General features: G+C 35.0%; 1 protein-coding gene across 1 annotated transcript in view; it reads left to right on the forward strand.

The window, feature by feature from the left end:
* The window catches only part of LOC123854704 (uncharacterized), a 160972-nt gene that overhangs the window by 39807 nt on the left and 94563 nt on the right, over positions 1-26602 (forward strand). The window contains exons 17-26 of the mRNA XM_064583319.1: positions 3772-3876; positions 4561-4614; positions 5175-5279; positions 7805-7867; positions 8728-8829; positions 18159-18263; positions 21060-21113; positions 22268-22372; positions 22893-22946; positions 23846-23950. Of these exons, the coding sequence (XP_064439389.1) occupies positions 3772-3876; positions 4561-4614; positions 5175-5279; positions 7805-7867; positions 8728-8829; positions 18159-18263; positions 21060-21113; positions 22268-22372; positions 22893-22946; positions 23846-23950 (852 nt within the window). The remainder of the gene's footprint in view (positions 1-3771; positions 3877-4560; positions 4615-5174; positions 5280-7804; positions 7868-8727; positions 8830-18158; positions 18264-21059; positions 21114-22267; positions 22373-22892; positions 22947-23845; positions 23951-26602) is intronic.

Here is a 26602-nt window from a genome sequence, read left to right on the forward strand (position 1 = left end):
CATCCATGTTGTTGCAAATGGCGAGATTTCATTCTTTTTATGGCTGAATAATATTCCATTGTGTGTGTGTGTGTGTGTATCACATCTTCTTTATCCATTCATCAGTTGATGGACCCATGGGCTGTTTCCATAATTTGGTTATTATAAATAATGCAGTAAACATAGGGGTGCCTATATCCTTTTGAATTAGTGCTTTTGTATTCTTTGGGTAAATACCCAGTAGTGTGGTTACCGGATCATAGGGTAGTTCTATTTTTAATTTTTTGAGGAACCTCCATAATGTTTTCCACAGTGGCTTCACCAGCTTGTATTCCCACCAACAGTGCATAAGGGTTCCTTTCTCTCCACATCCTCGCTAACAACTGTTGTTTCTTGTGTTTTTGATTTTAGCCATTCTGACATGTGTGAGGTTATCTCATTGTAGTTTTGATTTGCATTTCCCTAATGATGAGTGATACTCAGCATCTTTCCATGTGTTAGCCATCTGTATGTCTTCTTTGGAGAAATGTCTGTTCATGTCTTCTACCCATTCTTTAATTGGTTTATTTAGGGTTTTTTATTGTTGAGTTGTATAAGTTCTTTATATATTTTGGATACTAACCCTTTATTTGATATGTCATTTGCAAATATCTTCTCCCAGTCTGTAGGTTGCCGACTTCAATCCTTTTGAATTTGTTGAGACTTGTTTTGTGGCCTAATATGATCTATTCTGGAGAATGTTCCATATGCACTTGAAAAGAATGTGTATTCCACTGTTTTTGGATGGAATGTTCTAAATACATCTTTTAGATCCATCTGGTCTAAAGTGTCATTCAAAGCCACCGTTTCCTTGTTGATTTTCTGTCTGGATAATCTATCCATTGATGTAAGTGGGGTGTTAAAGTCCCCTACTGTTATTGTATTACTATTGATTTCTTCCTTCATATCTATTAATAGTTGCTTTATGTATTTGGGTGCTCCCATGTTAATGCCTAAATATTTACAATTATTTTACTTTCTTGTTGGATTGTTCCTTTTATCATTATGTAATGTCCTTGTTGTCCCTTATTACAGCCTTTGTTTTAAAGTCTATTTTGTCTAAGTATTTCTACCCCAGCTTTTTTTTTTCACTTCCATTTGCATGATAAATGTTTTTCCATACCTTCACTTTAAATCTGCATATATCTTTAGGTCTGGAATGAGTCTCTTGTACACAGCATATAAATAGGTCTTGCTGGGCGCCTAGGTGGCTCAGTCGTTAAGCGTCTGCCTTCGGCTCAGGTCATGATCCCGGGGTCCCGGGATCGAGTCCCACATCGGGCTCCCTGCTCGGCAGGAAGCCTGCTTCTCCCTCTCCCACTCCCCCTGCTTGTGTTCCTGCTCTCGCTATCTCTCTCTGTCAAATAAATAAAATATTTAAAAAATAATAATAATAAAATAAATAGGTCTTGCTTTTGTATCCATTTCATCACTCCATGTCTTTTGATTGAAGTTTTTAGTCCGTTTACATTCAAAGTAATTATTGATAGGTATGCACTTATGACCATTTTCTTACTTGTTTTATGATTGATTTTGTAGTTCTTCTTTGTTCCTTTCTTGCTCTGTTCCTTTGTGGTTTGATGGCCTTCTTCAGTGATATGCTTGAATATCTTTCTCTTTATTTTTTGCATTTCTATTACAGGTTTTTGATTTGTAGTTACCATTAGGTTTATATATAATATCTAATGCGTACAGCAGTCTATATTAGGTTGCTGGTTGCTTAAGTTTGAACCCATTCTAAAAGCACTAAATTTGGGGCAGCTGGGTGGCTCAGTCGTTAAGCGTCTGCCTTTGGCTCAGGTCATGATCTCGGGGTCCTGGGATTGAGCTCCCTGCTCAGCTGGAGTCTGTTTCTCCCTCTGCCTCTGCTACTCCCCTATGCTTGTGCGAGAGCTCGTGCTCTCTCTCTCTCTCTCTGTCTCTCAGATACATAAATAAAATCTTTAAAAAAAAAAACCCAAAAAACAGTCAATACATACTCAGATGGAAATTTGTTCATTGTGTAGAATATCAGAAGACACATTTTACCAACAGCACCATCACCCACAACAATGCACTTTGATTGTCTCCACTTTAAATATTTCAAGTTTGATGGTGACCTCAGCTTCTCTGCCAGGATGCTGGCAGCACTGAGCAGGGTCTCCGGTTGTGTTTTATCTTCTGATGAACAGAAGTTTCGCTTTCTCATGTAGTTGAATTAGTCAGTCTTTTCTTTTATAGTTAGAGTGTTTGGGGGCTTGTTTAAGAAATCCTTGCATACACTAGGGTCATGAAAACCTTTACTATTTTATCTTCTGGGAGTTTTGTTATTTTCCTTTCACATTTAGATCTATAATCCACTCAGAATTGATTTTTCTATATGATACAGAATAAAGGTCACTATTTTGTTTCTTTTTTTTATATTCAGTTAGCAAACATATAGTACATCATTAGTTTTTGATGTAGAGTTCAATGATTCCTTAATTGTGTATAACACCCAGTGCTCATCACAACACGTGCCCTCCTTAATACCCATCACCCAGCTACCCCCTCCCCCCACCCTCCTCCCTTCTGTAACTGTCTGTTTCTAAATGGATATGCAGTACCATTTATTGACAAGATGATCCTTTCCCTACTTTAATGTAAGGCCAACTGAATGTGTTGCATATATCTGGGCTTTTCATTCTTTTTATTCTTTTTCTTTGGTCTATTTGTTGGTCCATAGCTTTAATATGTCTTGGTATCTGGGGCGCCTGGGTGGCTCAGTCGTTAAGTGTCTGCCTTCGGCTCAGGTCATGATCCCAGGGTCCTGGGATGGAGTCCCACATCAGGCTCCGTGCTTGGCAGGAAGCCTGCTTCTCCCTCTCCCACTCCCCCTGCTTGTGTTCCTGCTCTCACTATCTCTCTCTCTCTGTCAAATAAATAAATAAAATCTTTAAAAATATATATATATGTCTTGGTATCTGAAGCGTAAATCCTCCAAATCTGTTTTATTTCCTTAGGCTTCTCTTGGCTATTCTTGGTGATGTCCTTTTTGTCATTAAAAATATGTTATTTGTGCTTTCTCTCCTTTTTTCCTTTGTTGGTCATAATGCAGGCATTTAGCACTTTTGTTAGTCTTCCAAAACCCAACATTGGCTGTATTCATTTTATTTAAAGTTTGTTTTTCACTTCAGTAATTTCTGCTTTTGTCCTTATTATTTTTCTTCTCCTTTTGGGGGGTTTAATTTGCTGTTCTTTTCTGACTTCTGGAGATAGAACCTTGGGTTATTGATCTTTTCATCTTTTCTACTATATGCGTTTAAGGGTGTAAATTTCCCTCTGAGTACACCTTTGCAAGTTTTAATATGTAATATTATTATTGTTACTCAATTCAAAATATATTCTAACTTCCAGTGTGGGTTTTTTTTGACACATAATTTATTTAGAGAGGGATTCTTTAATTTCCAAACTTAGAGGATTTTTCTAGTATCTCTTGCTATTGATTTCTAGCTTAATCTCATACCCTATATTAAACAGTTATTTGTACCAATCATCTTTATTATTCTAATAATTTTTAAATTATATGAACCTTATTCAATTGTGAAATATTATTTTATAGCCATCATTAAGGGAGCATCTCTTTTACCAGTGTTAAAGAAATACTGTTCATTCTCTGTCTGCCAATTGACTGCTTGTTGTTTAGCAGGTATCATTATGCCTTATTTCTCTTTAATAATTTGAAATTATGATATTTAAAAAATGTTATCTTTTTCTACTTCTTTTGTTTTGAAGGAGGAGAAGTTGACTTCAGTGAGCTGGATAATGTCCTGCAAAAAATGGGGATAGATCCCTCACCTAAAGAACACTTGGAGCTAAATAAGTCACTTCCAGTTAATGGTGGGCATTTCAACTATCAGAATAGTCTTCAAGAGAGTTCATATTGCCTTCAAGAGAGTTAATATAGTCATAAAGGGAGTTTTTCAGAATTGCAAGTATCGGGTAGAATCTTCAGGGAATTAGGATTATATCCCTAAATTATTTTATTATCCAATACTCTGCTTATTTCAGATCATTTATAAGTTAGAGTTTAAAAATAGCCATAATTTTAAGGGTGATTATTTTTAATATATAGGAATACATAAATTTCCATTTAAAATATGCAAATCAAGAGGCTCATCAATTATAATTCTTGCCATTTGGAATAAGGAATATTAATATTTTTCATTCCATTGAGATGCCTTTGGTTAAGACCTCTAGGAAACAGGAGGAGGAGGAGGAGAGATGTAGAGCTATAATAGGAGAGGGAAAAAAAGGTGGACTCAGAAAAAATACAACATATGGAAGTGTTTTGCTTTGGCATGATAGGTATTAATAATTGTCTCAGGTGCTAAAGAATTGATAGATTTACCATACATATTAAGAATTTTGTTTACACTTTTTATTATTTCTAGAAGATATTAGGTAAATTTTAGGAGCAAATTATTTTATGCTCTATATTTCTGAACTTGGATATTTGGTATTATTTTAGCATGTCTAGATACTTTCTCTGTGACCTAAATTATGTGTTTCTTCCATCTACAGCTAGTAGAAATGTATATAAAAATAGGTTGCTGACTTGTCCAGAAGATATAATAGGTGAGTGAGATGCAAATTGAGAAGTCAGATTGAAACTCTTGTGTTTTGCTTTTTTCTTATTAAATACTGCTTCCTACCATTCTCACATATATTCCCATAATTAGTTTTAATATATATGTTCATATTGATGAAATAATTTTGTTTTATATTTAAAAGATGTTCTAAATATTTAGGTTTACCTCAATTTTGGATGTGGAGATAATAAAATGTAGGCCTAGCTATAAAAGTTTAAGATAGTATATCTTGAAATACAGTGATCAAATTCAACTTGATTTGTATAGATATTTATATTAAAAACTGTTAGATTTGTTGTTTTGCGACCAAAATTAACCTGAATGGTTTCTCAGCCCTATTTCAATGTATTGTTATGCAAGCTTATCTTCAATATTAGATGTATCGGATATAAATGAATAGATTAATTTTAGTCCATTAATGACTCTCTTTAAACACTTAAATGTCCTTAACCTCTTTTTACAATGAAATTAATAACTACTATACATGGGAATTAATATCATATTTTGACTTTCATTTTAATTTCCTCATGTCTTTCTTTTTTATAGGGTTGCAGGTTGATGACCATGACCTTGACTCTATTCTTGAAAACATGGCAATCAGACTTACAGCTGAGGAACTTAATGATCTTACTCCAACTCTACCAGTTGATGGTGAGTGATTTAGGTATCATTGTACCTTCATGAAAATTTGGGTTGAGGCTGGTATTTTTTATAGGACTTATGTAGCTGAAATAAGAATGATTTTTTCTCTTAATATAATAATCTAAAGTTGGTACTTTTTCACTATTCACTTATTTAGCAAATATTTACTGAGCACTATATATCAGGTGTTATGCTAAGTGCTAGAGATACAATGGTGAATAAAAATAAACATAGTCCTTGACCTAAGGAGCTTAATGTCTAGTATATCACAATTCTTAGTATTCTCGTTGAAGCTTAGAATGTTGCTTTCACAGGAACAAGGGCTACAGGTTTCAGCCAATATGTATGACATTTTTCCTAGTTATATATAGGCCATATCCTTGGACCAGATTTCATGATTCAAGGTCAGAATTATAGGTATTAAAGAAAATATTAATTAGGATTGAAGTGTGGTGAATCACAGAGTAATCCCCACTTTAAATAAACTGAAATAGAATATGTTTAGCTGGGCACAATCCAATGAGATCAAGAAATATCACCTAGAAACATTTTATTGAATACTGCCTCTTACATGTAAATATGTTTTTTTCATATGATTCAAATGCTATTTAGTTATATCTTTGCCATGGGTTTCATACCCTTCTAATAGGGTGAGGTTTTTTTCCAAAAGATATTTTTTATTAAATCATTCCTTAATTTTCTAGTACTATTGTGTACCAATGAAAAACATGTAGTTAGTTTTTTATTTGCTTATTTTCTTTATGCTTTTAAGTTTTATTGGGATATCAGGAAAAGGTAATTAGGTGGAGCTATCAATAATTTCCAGATAAGGTAATTTTTAGCTGTGATCTTACCTAGTTTAGTTAGTTTAGAAACTTACCTGGGGATGTCAGATAAAAAGCAGAGTAAGAGCCACCAAAAAACTCTCTCTTCCATAAAAGCAGTGAGAAAACTGGCAAAAATTATCAAAATTAACATTTTCAGGACTGGACATTAACCAAAGGTTTGCTGCAATCTGGGGAGCATTTTTTAAGAAAAAAAAGACTGAATCTCTGTAAGAATAGTAGGCTCTGTGATGTTTTAACTTGCTCTATTCCCATCCCCTGTCTTACAGCTCCATAATAGTCTTGAAAAATAACATTCTATGTTTGCAGTGAAAACTAGTAGCCTGGAAGCCACTGGAGGGAACAGTGGGGGGGCTGGAGCTCTTTCAAAGCCTTTTTCCCTAAGAATTGTCATTATCTGGTCTGTTTGGTGGTTCCTTGGAGTGAGGCTTTAAATCTGTCTCCCTTCATTTATGAATTAATGAATGGGGAATTAATGAGTGTGGAAGATGAATCAAGAGATGAACTGAAATAAGCAGAAAAGAATAAGAAAAAAATAATTATTTGGAGAAATAAAGAACTAATAGCTATTGCTGCAATGGTAGAGTAATAATTAGTCACCAGCCATTCTGAAAGGGACACTGATTAAAGAGAAGAACAGAAAGTACATTAGTAAAAGATGTGAGATGAGAATTCTGGTCTTTACTTTTTTTTTTTTTTATGTTAATCACCATACATTACATCATTGGTTTTTTGGGGGTTTTTTTTTTAGTGTTTGCTGTAGCTTTATTTTATTTTATTTTTTTTTTTGCATTTTTAAAAAATTTTTTTATTCTTATGTTAATCCCCATACATTACATCATTAGTTTTAGATGTAGTGTTCCATGATTCATTGTTTGTGCATAACACCCAGTGCTCCATGCAGAATGAGCCCTCCTTAATACCCATCACCAGGCTAATCCATCCCCCTCCCCTCTAGAACCCTCAGTTTGTTTTTCAGAGTCCATCATCTCTCATGGTTCGTCTCCCCCTCTGATTTCCCCCCTTCATTCTTCCCTTCCTGCTATCTTCTTCTTTTTTTTAAAAAATATAATGTATTATTTGTTTCAGAGGTACAGGTCTGTGATTCAACAGTCTTACACAATTCACAGCGGTCACATAGCACATACCCTCCCCAATGTCTATCACCCAGGCACCCCATCTCTCCCACCCCCCACCACTTCAGCAACCCTCAATTTATTTCCTGAGATTAGGAATTCCTCATATCAGTGAGGTCATATGATAGATGTCTTTCTCTGATTGACTTATTTCACTCAGCATAACACCCTCCAGTTCATCCATGTCATTGCAAATGGCAAGATTTCATTCTTTTTGGTCTTTACTTCTTTTACTCTTGGTACCTGCATGAGTTTTGTGTCCCTGCCAGAACTGAAAGTTTCCAGGAAAAACATGGACAGCATGAATTGTCCTAAGAGTTTATGAACTAGTGTGGCATCACAAAATGTTTTTCCTATAATCTCAGAGTCCATTTTGCTAATACAGACTGAATCCTAGAAAGCCTGAAATTAAGAATTGAAAATGTACTCAAATTAAATAGTGGAAATACTGGACTCTGCCTGGAGTTTTTTCACAGCATAGGTACTGTATGTTTTTATTCTAAAGCTCTGTCTTTTTCTGGATCCCAACTTAGCCTTTTTTTTTTTTTAACAGCTAATGGGAAGTTTGGTGTCAGTATCTTAACAGATGGAATGGATGGAGTAAAAGCTATTAGAGGTAACATCTTAGAATAACACCTAAGAGTAAGATGCTACTAGAAATCTGAGAACCAAATTATTTTCTTTTTTCTTTTTTTAAATTTTATTATGTTATGTTAGTCATCATACAATATATCATTGGTTTTTGATGTGGTGATCCACGATCCATTGTTTTCATATAACACCCAGTGCTCCATGCAGTACATGCCCTCCTTAATACCCATCACCGGGCTAACCAATCCCCCCTCCCCCCTCCCCTCTAAAACCCTGTTTGTTTCTCAGGAGAACCAAATTTATTTTCACTAAGTTATAATATAATGCTCTTTCCACATCATGATTATATGGACTTTAAAAATCTCTCCCTACACTTCTTTAAAAAAATGTTTATATATAAATGCCTACAGTTAGATAATGGATTATCAGAACTTTTAGCAATAAAACTTCAGTGCTCCTCTTGTTTCCAAAGTCATTATCTAGAGTCTTTGCCAATAATTAGTATATCTTCTTTCATGATGGGAAAGCTAAATTCCAGTTCAACACAGTAAACAGTGAAGGAAAGTTTTGGTAAAGTTAGAGGTAATCTCAAAATAAAGCAATAAAAGTGCTGATAAAACTATTTAGATCAGCAGTCTGTATCATTCTAATTTCCTGCAAAGTTTATACTTGTAATTGCATGTTCTGTTGCCTTGCCTATCATTTGGAGATTATATTAGACTTAACAAGAAAGTTTATCTGAAGGCCCAAAGGCCCATTTGTTAGGTTGGGTCTCTTTTCATCCAGCAGTTGGCTGTAATGCTGCAAAGACAATTTTTTTAATTATATGGAATCATGACATCATTCACAATAATGCCAGAAGTCTTCATTTCTTTTGCTTTGAAGGAAAGGTTGATGTTAATGACTTGAAAAAAGTTCCAGGAAACACGGGGAGAGAACTCAAAGATAAGAAACATGGGGAGTTGGTGAACAATCTGCCAATCAATGGTGAGAATGTCTGTAACAATTCTATTTCCTATCTAAGTAAAAATGAAAGAATGTCCAAAAAAATCTTTTAGAAGGCGTTACTGTTTTATCTTAAGAAGAAATACCAACTGTGTCATCTCATTTTTAGTTTGTGAATCAGTTGGCTCTTGTCAGAAATCCTATGGCCATGGATGAGAAATGCTGGCTATTATTCTTGAATCCATTGTGAGTCCTAAAGTTTAAAATGAGAATTAAGAGAAAAATGGAGGCATTGAAAAGTATTAAATGGAAATAAATGAGAAATCACAAAGAATAAACGAATGGGGAGTGTTCAGCATGCTAGAGGCCCAGCAATAGAGGCCCATAATGAAGAGTGGCCTTATTTTTTCCATTTCACGTATTTTTTAAAATTATTGAGAGTACAGTTGTACTTTAGGGAGATATAAAGTCTGACTCTGAAATGATGGCTTCTCTATTGCCTTGATGAATCTTCATATCATTTTGGCGAGATTTTGATTTGTATCTTTCTTAAAGCTGATAGAAAGATCTATCAGAATAAGCTCATGGATGGCACGAAGGCCTTTTTTTTAGTTTCTTTATTTTTAATTGAAGTATAGTTGACATACAATATTAGTTTCAGGTGTACAACATAGTGATTCAACAATTACATACATTATGAAATACTCACTGTGATAAGTGTAGATGTCATCTGTCATCACACAAAGTTATTACAATATTATTGACTGTATTCCCTATGCTATGCTCTTCATCCCTGTGACTTATTTTCTTTATAACTGGAAGCTTGTACCTCTTAATCTTCTTCACCTATTTCACCTATCCTTCACCCACCTCTACTCTGGCAACCACCAGTTCTCTATATATTTGAGTCTGTTGTTATTTGTTTTGTTTTTTAGATTCCACATGTAAGCAAAATCATATGGTATTTGTATTTCTCTGTCTCACTTATTTCACTTAGTGTAATACCCTCCAGGTCCATCCATGCTGTCATTAATGACAAGATTTCATTCTTTTTTATGGCTCAGTAGTATTCCATCATGTATATATACCTCATCTTCTTCATGCATTCATCTACCAATGGACACTTAGTCTACTTCCATACTTGGCTATTGTACAAAATCTGCAGTAAACATAGTACACATATATCTTTTCAAATTAGTGTTTTCATTTTTTTCTCGTAAATACCCAGAAGTGGAATTACTAGATCATATAGTACTTCTATTTTTAGTTTTTTTATTATGTTGTGTTAATCACCATACATTACATCATTAATTTTTGATGTAGTGTTCCATGATTGATTGTTTGCGTATAATACCCAGTGCTCCATGCAGTACATGCCCTCTTTAATACCCATCACCTGGCTAACCCATCCCCCCACCCCCTCCCCTCTAGAACCCTCAGTTTGTTTCTCAGAGTCCATAGTCTCTCATGGTTCATCTCCCCCTCCAATTTCCCCCCCTTCATTCTTCCCTTCCTGCTATCTTCTTCTTCTTCTTTTTTTAAACATATAATGTATTATTTGTTTCAGAGGTACAGGTCTGTGATTCAACAGTCTTACACAATTCACAGCACTCACCATAGCACATACCCTCCCCAATGTCTATTACCCAGCCATCCCATCCGTCCCACCCCCCACCACTCCAGCAACCCTCAGTTTGTTTCCTGAGATTAGGAATTCCTCATATCAGTGAGGTCATATGATAGATGTCTTTCTCTGATTGACTTATTTCGCTCAGCATAACACCCTCCAGTTCCATCCACGCTGTTGCAAATGGCAAGATTTCATTCCTTTTGATGGCTGCATAATATTCCATTATATATATATACCACATCTTCTTTATTCATTCATCTGTTAATGGACATCTTGGCTCTTTCCACAGTTTGGCTATTGTGGACATTGCTGCTATAAACATCGGGGTACACGTACCCCTTTGGATCCCTAGATTTGTATCTTTGGGGTAAATACCCAGAAGTGCAATTGCTGGATCGTATGGTAGCTCTATGAGGAACCTCCATGCTGTTTTCCAGAGTGGCTGCATCAATTTACATTCCCACCAATAGTACACAATGGTTCCCTTTTCTCCTCATCTTCACCAATACTTATTATTTCTTATCTTTTTGATACTAGCCATTCTGATGGTGTGAAGTAATACCTCATTTTGGTTTTGATTTGCATTTCCCTGACAATGAGTGATGCTGAGCATCTTTTCATGTGTCTGTTGGCCATCTGTATGTGTTTTTTGGAAAAGTGTCTATTCAGGTCCTCTGCCCATTTTTAAATTAGATTATTTGCTTTTTTGGTATTTAGTTGTATGAGTTCTTTATATATTTTGGATTTTAACCCCTTACTAGATACATCATTTACTAATGTCTTCTCCCATTCATTAGGTTGTCTTCACATTTTGTTGATAGTTTCTTTTGCTGTGCAATAAAGGTCTTTAGGAGAAGGAAGGGAAAAATGAAGCGGGGTGGGAATCAGAGGAAGAGATGAACCATGAGAGACGATGGACTCTGAAAAACAAACTGAGGGTTCTAGAGGGGAGGGTGGTGGGGGGATGGGTTAGCCTGGTGATGGGTATTAAAGAGGGCACGTACTGAATGGAGCACTGGGTGTTATATGAAAACAATGAATCGTGGATCACTACATCAAAAACTAATGATGTATGGTGACTAACATAACATAATAAAATTAAATTAAATTTAAAAAATAAAGATAAAAAAAGACATAAGATATTAAATTTTGATACTTGCCACCTTTCAAATATTTTGATAGCACATTTATGCTTCTTTTAATCCATCTGTACTTTTGTGGACAATCTACATTATATCTTGGGAGATGGAGTTCCATAATTTATAGAAGGTTTACAATTTGTGGCAAAAAAGAAAATAAGTCTAGTCTGAAGAGTGTTAATAAACGAAAAATTAGGGTGCCTAGGTGGCTGAGTTGGTTAAGCATCTGCCTTTGGCTCAGGTCATGATCTCAGGGTCCTGGGATTAAGCCCCACATTGGGCTCCCTGCTCAGCTGGGAGTCTGCTTCTCACTCTGCCTCTGCCCCTGCCTGCTCTCGTACTCTCTCTCTCTCTCACTCTGTCTCTCTCAAATAAATAAATAAAATCTTTTTTAAAAAATAAAAAATAAACAAAAAATTAATAATGGTTAAGGAAATTTACTCAGAAAAAGAAAAATTTCCCTGGGTATCATCAACAACAACAAAAAATCACACTTATTAGATGGAAGTATGAAATTTGTTATCTCCACAACTGTATTTCACTGAGCAGTTCATCAATTTCCTTTAACGCTTTCTGCTATATGGATTGATCAAGGGAAGAGATTTTATTCTAACTCTATTATTGAACATCTTTTAAAAATCAAAGAATTTACTTAGCTATTGTCTTTATGCTAAAACTTATAACTATATTATACAGGAATTAATAGTTTGGGTCCCATTTAAGAGTCACTAAATTTTGGTCTTCTTCCTCTCAATTTCCTAAGGAGATGGGGATGATTAATATCAACAAATTGTACACTTTTCTGGAAAACAGATTGAACCTCATAGAAAAGGAATTTAAAAATCTGAGACTGAACATGCAAATTAACACTGAGCATTTAATATAGCATTGAGCCACTCAGGAAGTCTTGGGTTTATGAAGTGATGGAAAGAATCTCTAAAGCTACTAATTTGGCACCAAGAAGACATTTTAAAAACTCACAGAAGAACACATCTCTAAATAGAAATAAATGCTATCCTAAAACCTTATGTTAAAATTTATTATATCAGCAACTTCTTTTACTGTGAATTATAAGCAATGCTGAGGTTTCTAAAGGCTACAAAAGGCCAGAGAAAATTCAGGGAAAAGAAAAAAGCTGGGGACAGGGAGAGTGGAAATAAAATGAAAAAATCTTAAATTGAGAAATCAAATAAATATAGGTCTACACAGCAAACATTGAAGTGAAGGATTAGCAGTTGCTCAGCAGAAATGATCTGGGAATTCAGGCAAATGAGAATTACTACTTGTTCTTGTTTGGAACAATGTGATCTGTGGTCCAACAGCTCTAGGTGCTAAACTATACCTTAGGCACATTTTGCTATCTCCAGTTGTCCTAAGATAAGGTAAAAGGAAATAGGTTCTAGTTTTATCCATCCTGTTAAATTTTTCTGAATAATTTGAAAAGTCAAATGACTCTTGATAGTCCTATTTAAAATGTTAAATGATAATACAAAGATAGGAGTTATATTTTCTCTTTTTTTAAATTATTAACACAGGCTAATTAAATTAATAATACAAAGGGGAATGTATTTTTAATATTTTGGAAACATTCCATTTTTCTCATTTTCCATCCCTATTGCTTTCCTAAGGAGGGAAGGTTAATGCGAGTAACTTGGAGAGCATTCTGGGGGAAATGAGGATTAAGCTCCCAGAAAAGGAACAGGAAAAACTGACAGAAAACCTGCTACTTAATGGTGAATATTTGAGAAAGGACTGTGACTTTGAGGGGAGGAGGGTGGGGGGATGGGTTAGCCCGGTGATGGTATTAAGGAGGGCACATACTGCATGGAGCACTGGGTGTTATACGAAAACAATGAATCACAGAACACTGCATCAAAAACTAATGATGTATTGTATGGTGACTAACATAACATAATAAAATAAATCAAAATAAAAATAAAAAAACAAAAAGAAAATGAAGGGAGCTTATGCTTGTGAACATGCATATAAAAATTTCTAAAACTAGTGACATTCACACTCAGAAGATATTTTGTAGATCTTCAGGAAGGATTAATTCCTAATGTAAAAGTAAGTCCTATTTCTTCATTTTTATAAATCCCAGAGAGCAAAATGAAGTTCTGTCTTTGTTCATTGTTTCATTTAACACTCTCTCTAGAAAAACGTCTTTTCCCCCCACCATCCCTATATTCTGAAAATGTTCAGATTTATATCCTCAGATCAGTTTTCTCACTTAAATATTGAATTGTGTATTCAAATTTCTTATATTCTATGACTGTCCCTCAGACATCATAAATTTTGTCAGAAACTGAGTTCATAGTTTTCATTGCAATATTTGACCAAAGTAGCCACATGGGGCCTTTAGAAATATGTTGGGGGTGTATTTGATTGTCACAAATGGTTGTCACCAAGTGATTGTAAGAGTGGGCACTGTTAGCATTAAATTCCTTGAGTATCAGGGGTACTAACTGCCATGCAATTCGTAAGACTTTTCAACATGATGAATAATTGTTCCTAAAGAAGATGCCAATGACATGTCCAGTAGTTGAGAAACTCTGGCTCCTGTTTTCATACTCTTTCACAATTTTGGTACCATCATCATTACCCTAGTAATAAAAGCTAAAATCCTGAGAGGCAGCCTTTACTCAACTTGCTCTGACTTAACTGGTTGTATTACAAATGAGTTCCCCTCTTCCCTTCTATAAAATGCAAGCTTCTTTTGGCAGAGACTATGCTTGATCCTTCAGTGTGCATCTTTATCCCTCCTCCAACAAAGTATCTTTTACATATTAGGTACATAATAAATATTTAATTAATGAATGGAATAAATGAAAGGAGTTTCTACCCCAAATGAGAGGTAGACTGGCAATGCTGGGTAGTGATAGTACACTATGGACAGATAGATGCCTCAAATATTTGCTGACTTTTGTACTTAATTAAACCCTTCATAGTATATAGTAATCTTATACCAATTGATAGTACCAGATGCTCTCATAGTTATCCCACACGCAATTGTCTTCTGGCGTTACAGGAAGTACTGTTATCTTGTTTGCATTTAGGAACCCATGTTCTGAGGCAAGCCCGTAACCCATGCAGTCTATTCAATTCTCAATGACATGGTAGGAAGACAGTTTCATATACAGTACAGAGATAGACCGAAACTTGTTTTCTTACCTCCTTCCAATTTCTTCTTTGTCCCCATTTTACCCCATGTCCTTCTAGTCTGAGTCACTGGATGTCCCTTTTGGGGTTATAATTTACTTTATTGGGACTAATTACAATATCACTGTAGTTAGTAGAGTTATCAAAGGACTTTGTGAGTACCCAGATCAGCCCAGAAAAAAACCCCATACCCTATATCTCTCACCCTTATATTCTCCCCCACCACCCCACAAGCCCTAGGAAACTACTGATCTATTTTCCGTTTCTATAGACTTGCCTATTCTGGACATTTCATATAAATGGGATAGTATGTGGTCTTTGTGACTAGCTTCTTTCATTTAGTATAATGTTTTCAGGTTTATCCATATTGTAGCATGTATCAGGATTCCATTCTTTTTTATTTTCAATTTATTGTGGTAAAATATACAAAATATAAAATTTATTATCTTAACCATTGTTAAATGTACAGTTCACTGGTATTAAGTACATTCACATTTTTGTGCAACCACTACCACCGTTCATTTCCAGAATTCTTTTCATTTTGTAAAATTACAACTATATATCCATTAAACAAAAACCCATTCTCCCCTACCTCCAGCCCCTGGCAACCATTCTACTTTCTGTCTGGGTGATTTTGACTACTCTAAGTACCTTATATAAGTGGAATCATGTAGTATCTATTTCTATTTCTTTGTGACTAGTTTATTTTACTTAACATAATGTCCTCAAGTTTCATCCGTGTTGTAACATATGTCAAAATAATATTCTACTGTATGTATATACATTCATTCATCCATCAGTGGATACTTGAGTTGCTTCCACATTTTAGTTATTATAAATAATGCTGCTATGAACATGGGTGTACAACTTCATTCCTTTTTGTTGCCAAATAATATATTCTGTTGTATGTGTATATTTTTTTTATCCACTATCAGCTGATGGGCATTTGGTTCTTTCCACCTTTTGGCTATGATGAGCATTTCCAAACATACACAAAAGTACAAAGAGTAATATAACGAACTCACATATACCTATCACCTAGATTCAATAATTACGAAGATTTGTTACACTTGCTTTTTTTTTTTAATTTTTCTGACTGAAATAGTTCAAAGCAAATCCCATTTCATTTTGTCCCGACATATTTCAGTATGCACCCCTTAAAAATATGGACCATTTTTTACATAACTGCAAAACCATTATATAGTTTAATTTTAAATTTCCCTTATTATCTCTAAAATATTTTTTATAGTGCGCTTTTTCAAATAAAAAAACAAACAAGCTTACACACTGCATCTGTTATGACACATGAATCTCACATAATCTACAGCTGTTCCTCTACCCTCTTTTTCTCTAGGCACTGATTTTTTTGAAGAAACTCTTGCCAAATGTCTTGTAGAATTTCCCACATACTAAATTTGTCTGTTTTCTCAACTATCTTATTCCTCTATCGTCTGTATTCCTTATAAACTAGGAGTCAGCTCAAATGGCTTAATTATTTTCAGTTTCAACTTTTTTTTAATTTAAAAATTTTTTTTAGTTTCAACATTTTTTGACAATACTTTGTAAGTAATACCATGTACTTCACATTGCATTCCATCAGGAAATACAGATCTAGTTTACCTTTTTGAAAATGGCTGTACAGTTGTCCAGAATCATTTACTTAAAAGTCTGTCACCACTCCCTTCAATTTGAGACACCATTCTAACTATATACTTGATTTCTATATGCACTTGTCTATTTGGGGAATTTACATTCTATTGGTCTCTTTATTCATGTTCTGAATTGCTTAAATATAACAGCTTTATAATCTTTTAATATTGGTAGGTCTAACCTCACTCCCTAGCACGCTCACACACACACACACACACACACACACAGCTCCTCAGCCCCCACCCTCCTACCCTGGTTCTGACTATTCTTTATGGAAACATCTTTTTTGTGTGATTTTTTAATTGTAGGATATTTGGTTTTTCTTTTTTTTTTTTTTTCCATCTTCCATTTGCTGTGTAACATATTTCCTAGTGAGAAGATTGATTTCTTTGGGTTTAGAAACCACTTAGGTTATCAGACGACTTATCACATGTACATGTTTATTATCGTCCCAAGTTAAAAATCCCAATATAATGAAGAAATATGAAGGCATATAGCACACTATTATTTCTTGTTTTCTTTGGTACAGAAATATTGACTATCCTTTCAAATTTAAATTTAACATAAAAGTCTTCCACGTTATAGAGCCGCATTATTCTGAGTCAAGATTAGACCATGTGGTGAAGTGTCCTCTTGGCTCTAGCTCGGGCCTCCATGGGTGCAGATGATGCCATATATGCTCAGTAGGTGTGCACCAGTAAGAGTACCCCAGAGACATCCTGAGCCGCCCACCAAGAAGCTCAGGAAAGTGAGACAGCACTTGCACTTGCCTGCAGCCCTAGATTCACTAGTGGGTGGAAGATGAATTCCATGTGGTTCAGGATCCCCTTCATGTTCCCATCCAGGTGCTTGTTTCCTTCCTCCCTCCTTCCTCCTCTTTCCCCCTTCTTTTCATTTCTAAATTGTTTTTTTCTTTTTCAGCTATATTGGGTCACTTTTTATTGCTTCCTGTTTCCTGCAGATACTTTCTAGCTTGTTTTCCATTGCTTTAAATATAGTAAGCATAATAGTTTTATAATTTGTGCCTGATAATTTCTAAATCTGAAGTTTTTGTGAGCATGTTGCTGCTGCTTATTATTTTTGCTTATTCTCTCTCTGGTAATTTGTTTCATTCTGTGTTTGATTGTGAGCTATTTTCCCTGGACAATTATTGAAAGAACCCTTTGAGGCTAAGGATGGAAGCACATTCCTAAGGAATACTTGCTTCTGCTGGGCATTTGGACAGAATCACCCACACTCCATGAGGCCATCATTACAGTTCAGATCCAGATGGAACAAATACCATTCAAGCAGAAGCAATAACAGTGTTCTGCTCACCTCCCTAGGTTCCTGCTTTTCATTAGATTTTGCAGTAGTAATTCCTTACTCTCTTATCAGCTTTTCAGTACTTTTGAGGAGATGCTTTTTACATTTTATCCAAGATTTCAGTTTCTGGCAGGAAGGTTGGTCTGAATAACATAGGCCTCCACATAAATGGAAACAGAACCTGATTACAGATTTTTGTCAGGAAGGAGTTGAAACATCTAATCTGGGAGTTCAGAAAAAAAAAACCCTCAGTGTCAACCATATTTTGATTTTACCCTTTGGTGTAAATGATTCAAAAATTGCCCAATCACCTGGAAGATTTCTATTCTAAGTTTGACATCCTTACTGACCCCTTTGATATATATGAATGGACTTTATTGAGTCTTGGTCTTTCTCATGAGGCTGATAATCATAATGCACCATATATAATATCAATGGTCACATTTTGGAGCCAATAAGTTTTTCTCATATTCTTTTCCTTTTCACAGGAGAGATTATTGATGTCAATAAAGCAGATGCTCCTTTGCAAAATATGGGGATGAGCCTTTCAGAAAAGGAAATAAATGATCTGAAACAAGATCTACCAGTTGATGGTGAGTGTTTAAGATATATTTGAATTGGTTAGTATGGGCTTCTATAAAAGAATCTCCGAAAACTTAGTTGGCATTAAGAAGATGGAAACGTTAAAGATAGCTCAGACTGTAAGTACACATGTTTTGCTCCTTGACATTTTCAGCAACTTTATTTCTGCTTGGAGTATGGCTAGGGCCACTATTAGACCTGGACAGAATTAGAGAATTAGTGCTGTGAGGGAATGGGAATGCATAAAATAGAAGAAACTTTAACACAGGAAAATGTTTTAAAAATTATAGAGCATAGCCCAAAGTGGGAAATTATTTTTAAATTTTTTAAAGCAAGCTCTAGTCCCAGTGTGGGCCTTGATCTCACCACCCTGAGATCAAGAGTCACATGCTCTACCAACTGAGTCAGCCAGGCGCCACAAAGTGGTAAATTATTAAAATAGCATTTCTGTCCCCACCCCACCATCTTCAAAGACATTTAAAAAGGCAGAATAAAGAAGGAATGTGAAGTGTAGGCCCTATTTCCTACACCAAATGAACAGGACCAAATCTTCTAGATACCCTGGAAGGGAAAAGGATCATTAAGCACTCAGGCCTGAATGTGTGGAATGCCTGAATGCCCAGCATTACATCCCCACATTCCTGAGCCAGACTCATGGTCCAAAGGCTGTCCAAAAGTTCTAATATTCTGAATGGGGGCTAAAGGAATTCTCAAACTAAATAAGCAAAAGTTAAATATTAGCCTGAGAACATAACAGAAGTATCTGTCTGGAACATTACCTGACTATCTTATAATCTTAGTTGAAACAATACTTGCTCATCCTATTAAGGTGCATTTAATTCCATCATTATGTAAGGTAGACAGTGTTCCCTCAAGTATATTTTTGTTAATCTATTTAATTTATTCTCTAGTTTTTACCACTGTTAGTGTACCAGAAAGAATATGTAAGTGATCTTCATTGTCTTATTTTTTTGCTTGCCATGTATCCATTAAGAAAAGTGAGACTAGATGTGGAACCCCAGTTTTCATAACACAAAATTATTTTTTATGTATCTAGGGTTGATGGAATTTTTAAAATATTGCCAAAATAAGCAGAATTATGGGGGAAATATAATTATTATTTGGGACTATCTTTTAGTATTGCCATTGATTTCTGCTCCTCATTTTAAAATAATAATTTAAAATCAACCAAGACAATGAAAAACATTGTTAGATAAAAAAGTATACATGAAATAAAAGGGACATGTTGAATGATTCATCCTTTTTTCTTTAAATCAGAGTTAGAATTTTTAAATTACTGCTTATTGGCGATCTGGTCACCTGGGAGTTATCATCAGGATTGAGCTTAAAATGAAGTTTTCTGAAAGATTAAGACTCAAGCGTAGAGCCCTAGTTATATCACTGGGGACAGATAGACCTTGAACTTCCCATTTAGGGCAAAGCTTTTCTCAAAATGTGTCTGTCAGGATGGAGATGTGAATTTACTGGAGAGGGCAAGATTTAGTGGAAATGTGACCCAAGGAAGCATATACTCAAATAGTGAGTTTTACACCTAGTAGGTGTTATCATCTTTGTTTCTGAGAATTTCCAGCGGCCCCATAAAACTGACACATATTTTCACGCTTTCCTGACCTAGCTAGCTGGTTTTACTATAGAAATAACTTTTGGAATGTCCTGCCTCAACAGATCCAGAAGAAAAAGAAGAAAGATTCTAGTTAGTCTAGTTTTAGCAATCATGTAAATAACTTATGTATATTTTTCCTGTTCTCTGTTCTAATACTTGTTATATGTATACCTATAAGTGTTAATGGCTTCTACTATAAGTCACTACATACTTCTAATACTTCAGTAAGTATTTGTTATCTAGGACCTTCATTTGTAAATTTTTCTTGGTATAGGGGTTTTTACACACTACATACTGTAATTTATCACTTAAAATTTGACAAAAATCAGGAATTTTTCAACTTACCAACATTGACAATTTTTCACAAAATATGTATCCCCAAAATCATCTATTTGTGAGATAATTCTGTACTTTAATATGTTTCTACATTAAGTCTCTATTTTTTTTAAGATTTTATTTATTTATTTGACAGAGAGAGACAGCGAGAGAGGGAACACAAGCAGGAGGAGTGGGAGAGGGGGAAGCAGGCTTCCCACTGAGCAGGGACCTAGGACCCTGGGATCATGACCTGAGCCGAAGGCAGACACTTAATGACTGAGCCACCCACGCGCCCCTACATTAAGTCTCTCTAAATATTAATTTTTATAAAATTCAGTTGAGTATCTACAACACAAATTATGCAAATCATTAGAGTTGGGAAATTAACCTCAAAATGAATATTTTACTCAAGTAAATCATAAATCATGTAAATCAAGAGTAAACTGGTCTGCCCAAGTCAGTGGACATGAAAGCAAAATAGTAATTAGGATGTCAGTAAAGAAAAAAAATACTTTCACAAATCCAATTGAAACAGTGGTGAATAATAGGTTCTGACTTAAAATTTTGTTTTCTTTGGACTGATCAGAATCATATTTGATTCTCCAATATCTAAAGCTAAAAATAAGTACCTATTAAAACGGTGACTTTGAATCTCACACTTTAGAATTTGTTTTGCTGTTTCAATGGATCAAAGCAGTTGTTAAAACAGGCACTTTTATAATAAGTAGAGTGATTATTTTCCTTGTAGTTGTGCTCATTGGGGAAGGGGTAAGATAAAATTCAGTAGCCAGTGAATGCTACTGTGTTTCCAGTTTGCATTTCCAAGTGAATGTCATGTATGTATTTGATTTACATTTTCTTATAGTTCATGGGAAGGTTGAAATGAAAAAGCATATGGATGGAATAAAACTTTTTACAGGTAAATAAGAGATTACCATTTTTGTGCTTGAAAATGTTTTACTGGGGGTGCCTGGGTGGCTAAGTCTGTTAAGCGTCTGCCTTCAGCTCAGGTCATGGTCCTCGGGTTCTGGGATAGAGCCCCATGTCTGGCTGGGAGCCTGCTTCTCCCTCTCCCTCTGCTTGTTCGCTCTCTTGCTATCTCTCTCTCTCCTTCTCAAATAAATAAATAAAATCTTTAAAAAAAGAAAGAAAGAAAATGTTTTACTGAGAGGGATGTGTGATCAAAAATAGTTTGTGGAGGAGGGTTAAAATGCCACAAAGCTCTCTCACTGTAAGTTGCCTTTTTCTTGATTCAGCTTTCACTTAGTTGATGTAAACCTTTGACTATTTTCCAGAGTTCTGACAAAGTTGATTCTGACAGTTTTTTGTTTGTTCGTTTAGTGTTTCAGTGGAGGGAGAGTTCCATGGAGCAACCTGCTCAGCTGCTTTTGCTGACATCATTCAATCTCTCTATAAGAGAGTACTTTTAAATAGATCTAGAGGATACAGTGCTAAGTGAAATAAGTCAGTCAGAAAAAGACAAATACCATTTGATTTCACTTGTATGTGGAATTTAGGAAACAAAACAAATGAACAAAGAAAAAAAAGACACAAACCAGAAAAACAGACTCCTACCTATAGAGAACCAACAGATGGTTGCCAAAAGGAAGTGGGGGGCAATGGGTGAAAGAGGTGAAGGGGATTAAGAGTACACTTGTTATGATGAGCACTGAGTAATGTATAGAGCTGTTGAATCATTATATTGTACATTGTACAATTATTTACAATTATATCATAAAGAGAAAATCATTCAAATCACAAGATAATAAATACAATAAATGATAGCTGAATATATAAATTTTCCATCTGTTATCTTAATTTGCTTGCCAATTGTAAAATAAATTTGTTCTCTGCAGGGCAGACTTGTTCCCAGAAGTAAGAGACCCCCCTTTTGTAAATATTAAGGGATTATATTCTATTTTGTGATTTCCCCATAATTCTGTGTGGTTAGACAGGTTTCATTTTCCCCTTACATTTCCTCAAATAGGGGGAGATGCATTATAGCAAGAATGAATTTTTTACCATTTCACGAAATGATTATTCTCAGACATTAATGTTCTTGTATTGTCAAAGGAAAAAAGGTTCATGTCAGTGACCTGGAGAAAGTTCTGGGAAGCATGCGGATCGAGCTCACAGATGAGGAACTTAAAAAACTACGGGAAACTCTGCCAATTGATGGTGAGCTACATAGAAGGCACAGAGACTTTCTAGGGAACTTGGTTTTGTGGCCTGTGCAAACAATTTAAAAATTTTACCTGTTTAGGCCCTTCTGATAATTACTGAAAATGATTATTAGGAAAAGGTGTTGTCATTTAGGTTGAGTCTGCAATTTACCAAACGTGTCAGCCATAGCATTGCCATCAGAATATCAGGTAATTCATCAGCCTAAATCCCAAGAAAAAAATGGAAGGAAACTGCAGAAGGCTAGTAAGAGAAATAAAAGGGGTAGTCAGAGGAAAAAGGAAGTTGAGTGATGTTTCACCATAATAGGGTTTCCCTCAGCTGTCAATCTCCTAGTTACCAAAAAATATATATATTTGTCACACTGAGACAGTTTTCCTTTCTGTAACTTCTTTTTAAATTTAATAATGAGATAGAATACATTCCTCACTCAATTATAAATAGTTGTCTTATTGAAGTTATTAAGTGAATATTCATACCATTTCCCTTCTGACATGAATTGTTCCTTTTCCTATAGCTGCTGGAAACGTATTTCAGAGCAGAATGTTGGATAATGTGAAATCCTTTAAAGGTAAGTTAAAAGCCTGACAAGAAAGGCAGAAACATGTGAAATCTTCAAGATTCACATTTATCATTTAGATTTCAAGTCCTGTCTAGCTTCGTACGTATAGATTAGTTACTCTCATCATCATAATATTTTATACTGTAATGTCTCAATACATCTTTCTAGAGAATTCATACTCATAACCCCCAAAATTAATCATGCACAGCAAATTGTAAAGAAAAGGATTACCAAATTTTCAGGGAGTTAAGGAGAGCTTATTATGTAGGAAGATTGTCAAACCCATAGAAACAAGAAGTAGATTAGTGGTTGCCAGGGACTGTGTAGAGAGGGACTACTTAGTTTTTTTGGGCTTTCCTTTGGGGATGAGGAAAATGTTTTGGAACTAGAAGTGATAGTTGTACAACATCATGAATACGTACTAAATGCCACTGAAGTGTTTACTTTAAAATGATTAATTTTATGTGAATTTCACCCCCCAAAAAGTGCTAAGATTCTACTTGTTTTTAAAGTTATCTTATGATCTTCACTCTGTTATGATATAATATCAATAAATTAATTAATGAGGTCCCTAGCATCAAAACTCATTCCTATTCTCTCTAATATTGGTTATAATAAAATCTTGTAGCCTATCCCTTCATAACCTACTTATAGTACAGACTTCCACTCAAGGTTTAAAGGAAGAATTACTAATTCTGATTTTTCTAATGATTATTTAATGCTCTTAGACATGTTAAATGGGAGTTCATACAGAAAAGTAATAATCACATAAGTACATTTTCTCCTTTGTCTTTCTTATAGTAATGGCAAAGCATATATATATTCAGGTAATAATTCACATGCAAAAATATATTTTTAATATTTTAAACTCATTTTTTTTCATGTTTCATTCCTGTATGTTTCCTAAGGAGGAAAGGTTAAGGTGAATAACCTGGACACTGTCCTGGAAAACCTGGGAATCAAGCTCACACAAAAGGAACTTGAAGGTGTAACAGAAAATCTGCCACTTACTGGTTAGTGTTTCAAGTACTACTATATCTTAGAGGAGAGTTTTTGTACTTGTACAGGAAAATATCTACCATTAGTTTTACCTGGTATCAAAATAGCATTTTTCCAGAAGCTTAGAGAAAAAACTAGTCTTAATGTGAGTGCAAATTCTTTCCTTCGTTTCTATAAGCCCCATATCATTAACCTCTTTTCTTTTGGATTATAAACACCACACACAGAACTATTATAATTACTTTCTGACCCAGTAATGAATTTACGGGGAGCAAAATGAACTTTATAGGTTAGGGAATAGAAAGAAAGGGAGAAAAGAAATGACTAATTGCCCTATTATTAGTATCTCTCAAATAGTTGTGTCCTAAGTCCATTAATCATTTTAAAATTTATAATTCTCAGTGGAAAGTATTATCCACACTCATATTTCCAACTGTCATTACATGCTGAAAACTTCTAGGTGTTTATCTGCAGCCCAAATTCCTCCCCAAACATGGTTGGCTGAAACCAGATTCAGATTCCTGTTGGATTCTACCTACCAAATTCATTCTTACTCAGCAAAGCCTCAGATCTTATATCTTAATTCACTATATTTAAAAATATCTACCAAAAACCGTCTCCTAATTATACATACCCTCTCTCAGCTGGGGGCACCATCATGTTTCTTAGTAAAACAAATTTAAAAATTGGCATCATTTTTCACTCCACATTTTTTCTTAGTGCCACATCTCATTGGATACCAAGTCCTACCAATCAGGACTACTATTTCATAGATCTATGATCTGACCCTTGCTTTCCTTTTAGCTTTATCTTGTATTATTTCCTGCCTCCACATTGCCCTCCAACACTGAAGCATCTGAACCATAGTATTGGATATAGGCATGGTTCAAGGTTTTTATACAGGGTGCTCCCCAGCCTGTTGCAAAGCAGTGGCTATAAATGGATGAATTTTAGCAGGAGGGTCTCCTGATTTTATTGTCTGCTCTATGTCAACCCAACTCCTCTACTATAGTGAGTTTATTTGTCCTTCTCACCCCAGAGACTGAGTTGTTCTAAAGCAGAAATTATGTTAAATTTATACTTAAATACATTTTAGTTTTTTTAGTGCCTCATCTGGTACCTGAAATTTAGTAGACAACTTCATAAAATTTTCTTCAACCAATAAATGTAGGGATCTTATTTATTATCTAATGCTTATACCATAGCATCTAATTTGATATCTAACTGTCCTTTTCTACACACTCCCCAACTCTTACAACAAAAATACTTAGGCATATTTCACCAGGCCAATTCTTGTCTATAAAACTAATCTCAGGGGCGCCTGGGTGGCTCAGTTGGTTAAGCGACTGCCTTCGGCTCAGGTCATGATCCTGGAGTCCCGGGATCGAGTCCCACATCAGGCTCCCTGCTCGGCAAGGGGTCTGCTTCTCCCTCTGCCCTCTTCCCTCTCGTGCTCTCTGTCTCTCATTCTCTCTCTCTCAAATAAATAAATAAAATCTTTAAAAAAAAACAAAACAAAACTAATCTCAAAGTTTTCTTTTCCAGAGCTTCCCTGACCCATGGAAGTCACTTTATTTACCCTTCCTCTCAGTTTAAAATTCATCTTATACACACATATATATTTTATATACTTACCATATTGTGTAAAAAAAATGTGTCTTTATATCACTCTTCTTTGTTTATAAACCATGATACTCTCATAGGCAGGAACCATGCCTACATCAATTTATATTTTTGAGGCAATAAATATTGAAGAATGAATGGAGTAATGGAATAATCAGAGAGACTAAACAAAATAAATGAAAACCAGTGAAAAATACAAGTAATGCAAAGGCAGAAAGTCTGTAAGAGGAATCTCAAATATATGCTAGACCTCTAACATTTCAGTTGAGCAGAACATAACCAGAGGGCTCCAGATCATTAGTATAAATGTTATCAAAGCAGAAAGGCTATTTCCTAGTCATCACTCATACAGTTTTCTGCTTTCCAACGAAGTCTTGACAGAAAATATACTCATTTTGAAATGACCAGCAACATCCTGGTCAATTTCAATAGTATACAAGAGGATACTTGTTCATACTTAATACACACATACAGACTTGGCCTTCTCTTAAAATTCGTCCTCAGAACCATCCTAATTCCAATTTATTCCCAATAAGGCATAATATTATTCTTCAGTTGATTTCCTTTTTATGACTCATTACCTTTTTTTTAATATAATTAATAGTGCTACACAAAGACTTCATGAAGTCTTAGGACATAGGAGAATAAGTCTGTATATTTGACTAATCACATAGAATTTTTATTAACCCATTAGCTTTCAGTGAACTGCTGAGTCCCCTTTGTAACTAGTTATTATGTTACCAGAAGTCCTTTCAGTTTGGGGACTATCCGAAATATCTACCCTTCTTTTAGTGTTAAAGAGAAATACATACCTATTTTTATAAACAAGTATGTATAGTGTTAATAGAAGAAACAGATCACTAATTTATGTGATGAGAAAGCCCAAGATAGTTGTGATAGACAAAGAAACTAAAGAAAGATAAGTTAGGAAAATGTAGGAAGATAAGAAAGGTGGTCCCCACAAACTTGTCTGACAATGTGGCTGAACCAAAGCTGAGAAGTTGCTACGCAGCCAGATAAGTCATTGGGACCTTTCACCCTGC

Source organism: Mirounga angustirostris, unplaced genomic scaffold, assembly GCF_029215605.1.
Source record: "Mirounga angustirostris isolate CCGP_5_RB_7025 unplaced genomic scaffold, mMirAng1.0.hap1 SCAF_17, whole genome shotgun sequence".
Taxonomy (NCBI): Eukaryota; Metazoa; Chordata; class Mammalia; order Carnivora; family Phocidae; genus Mirounga; species Mirounga angustirostris.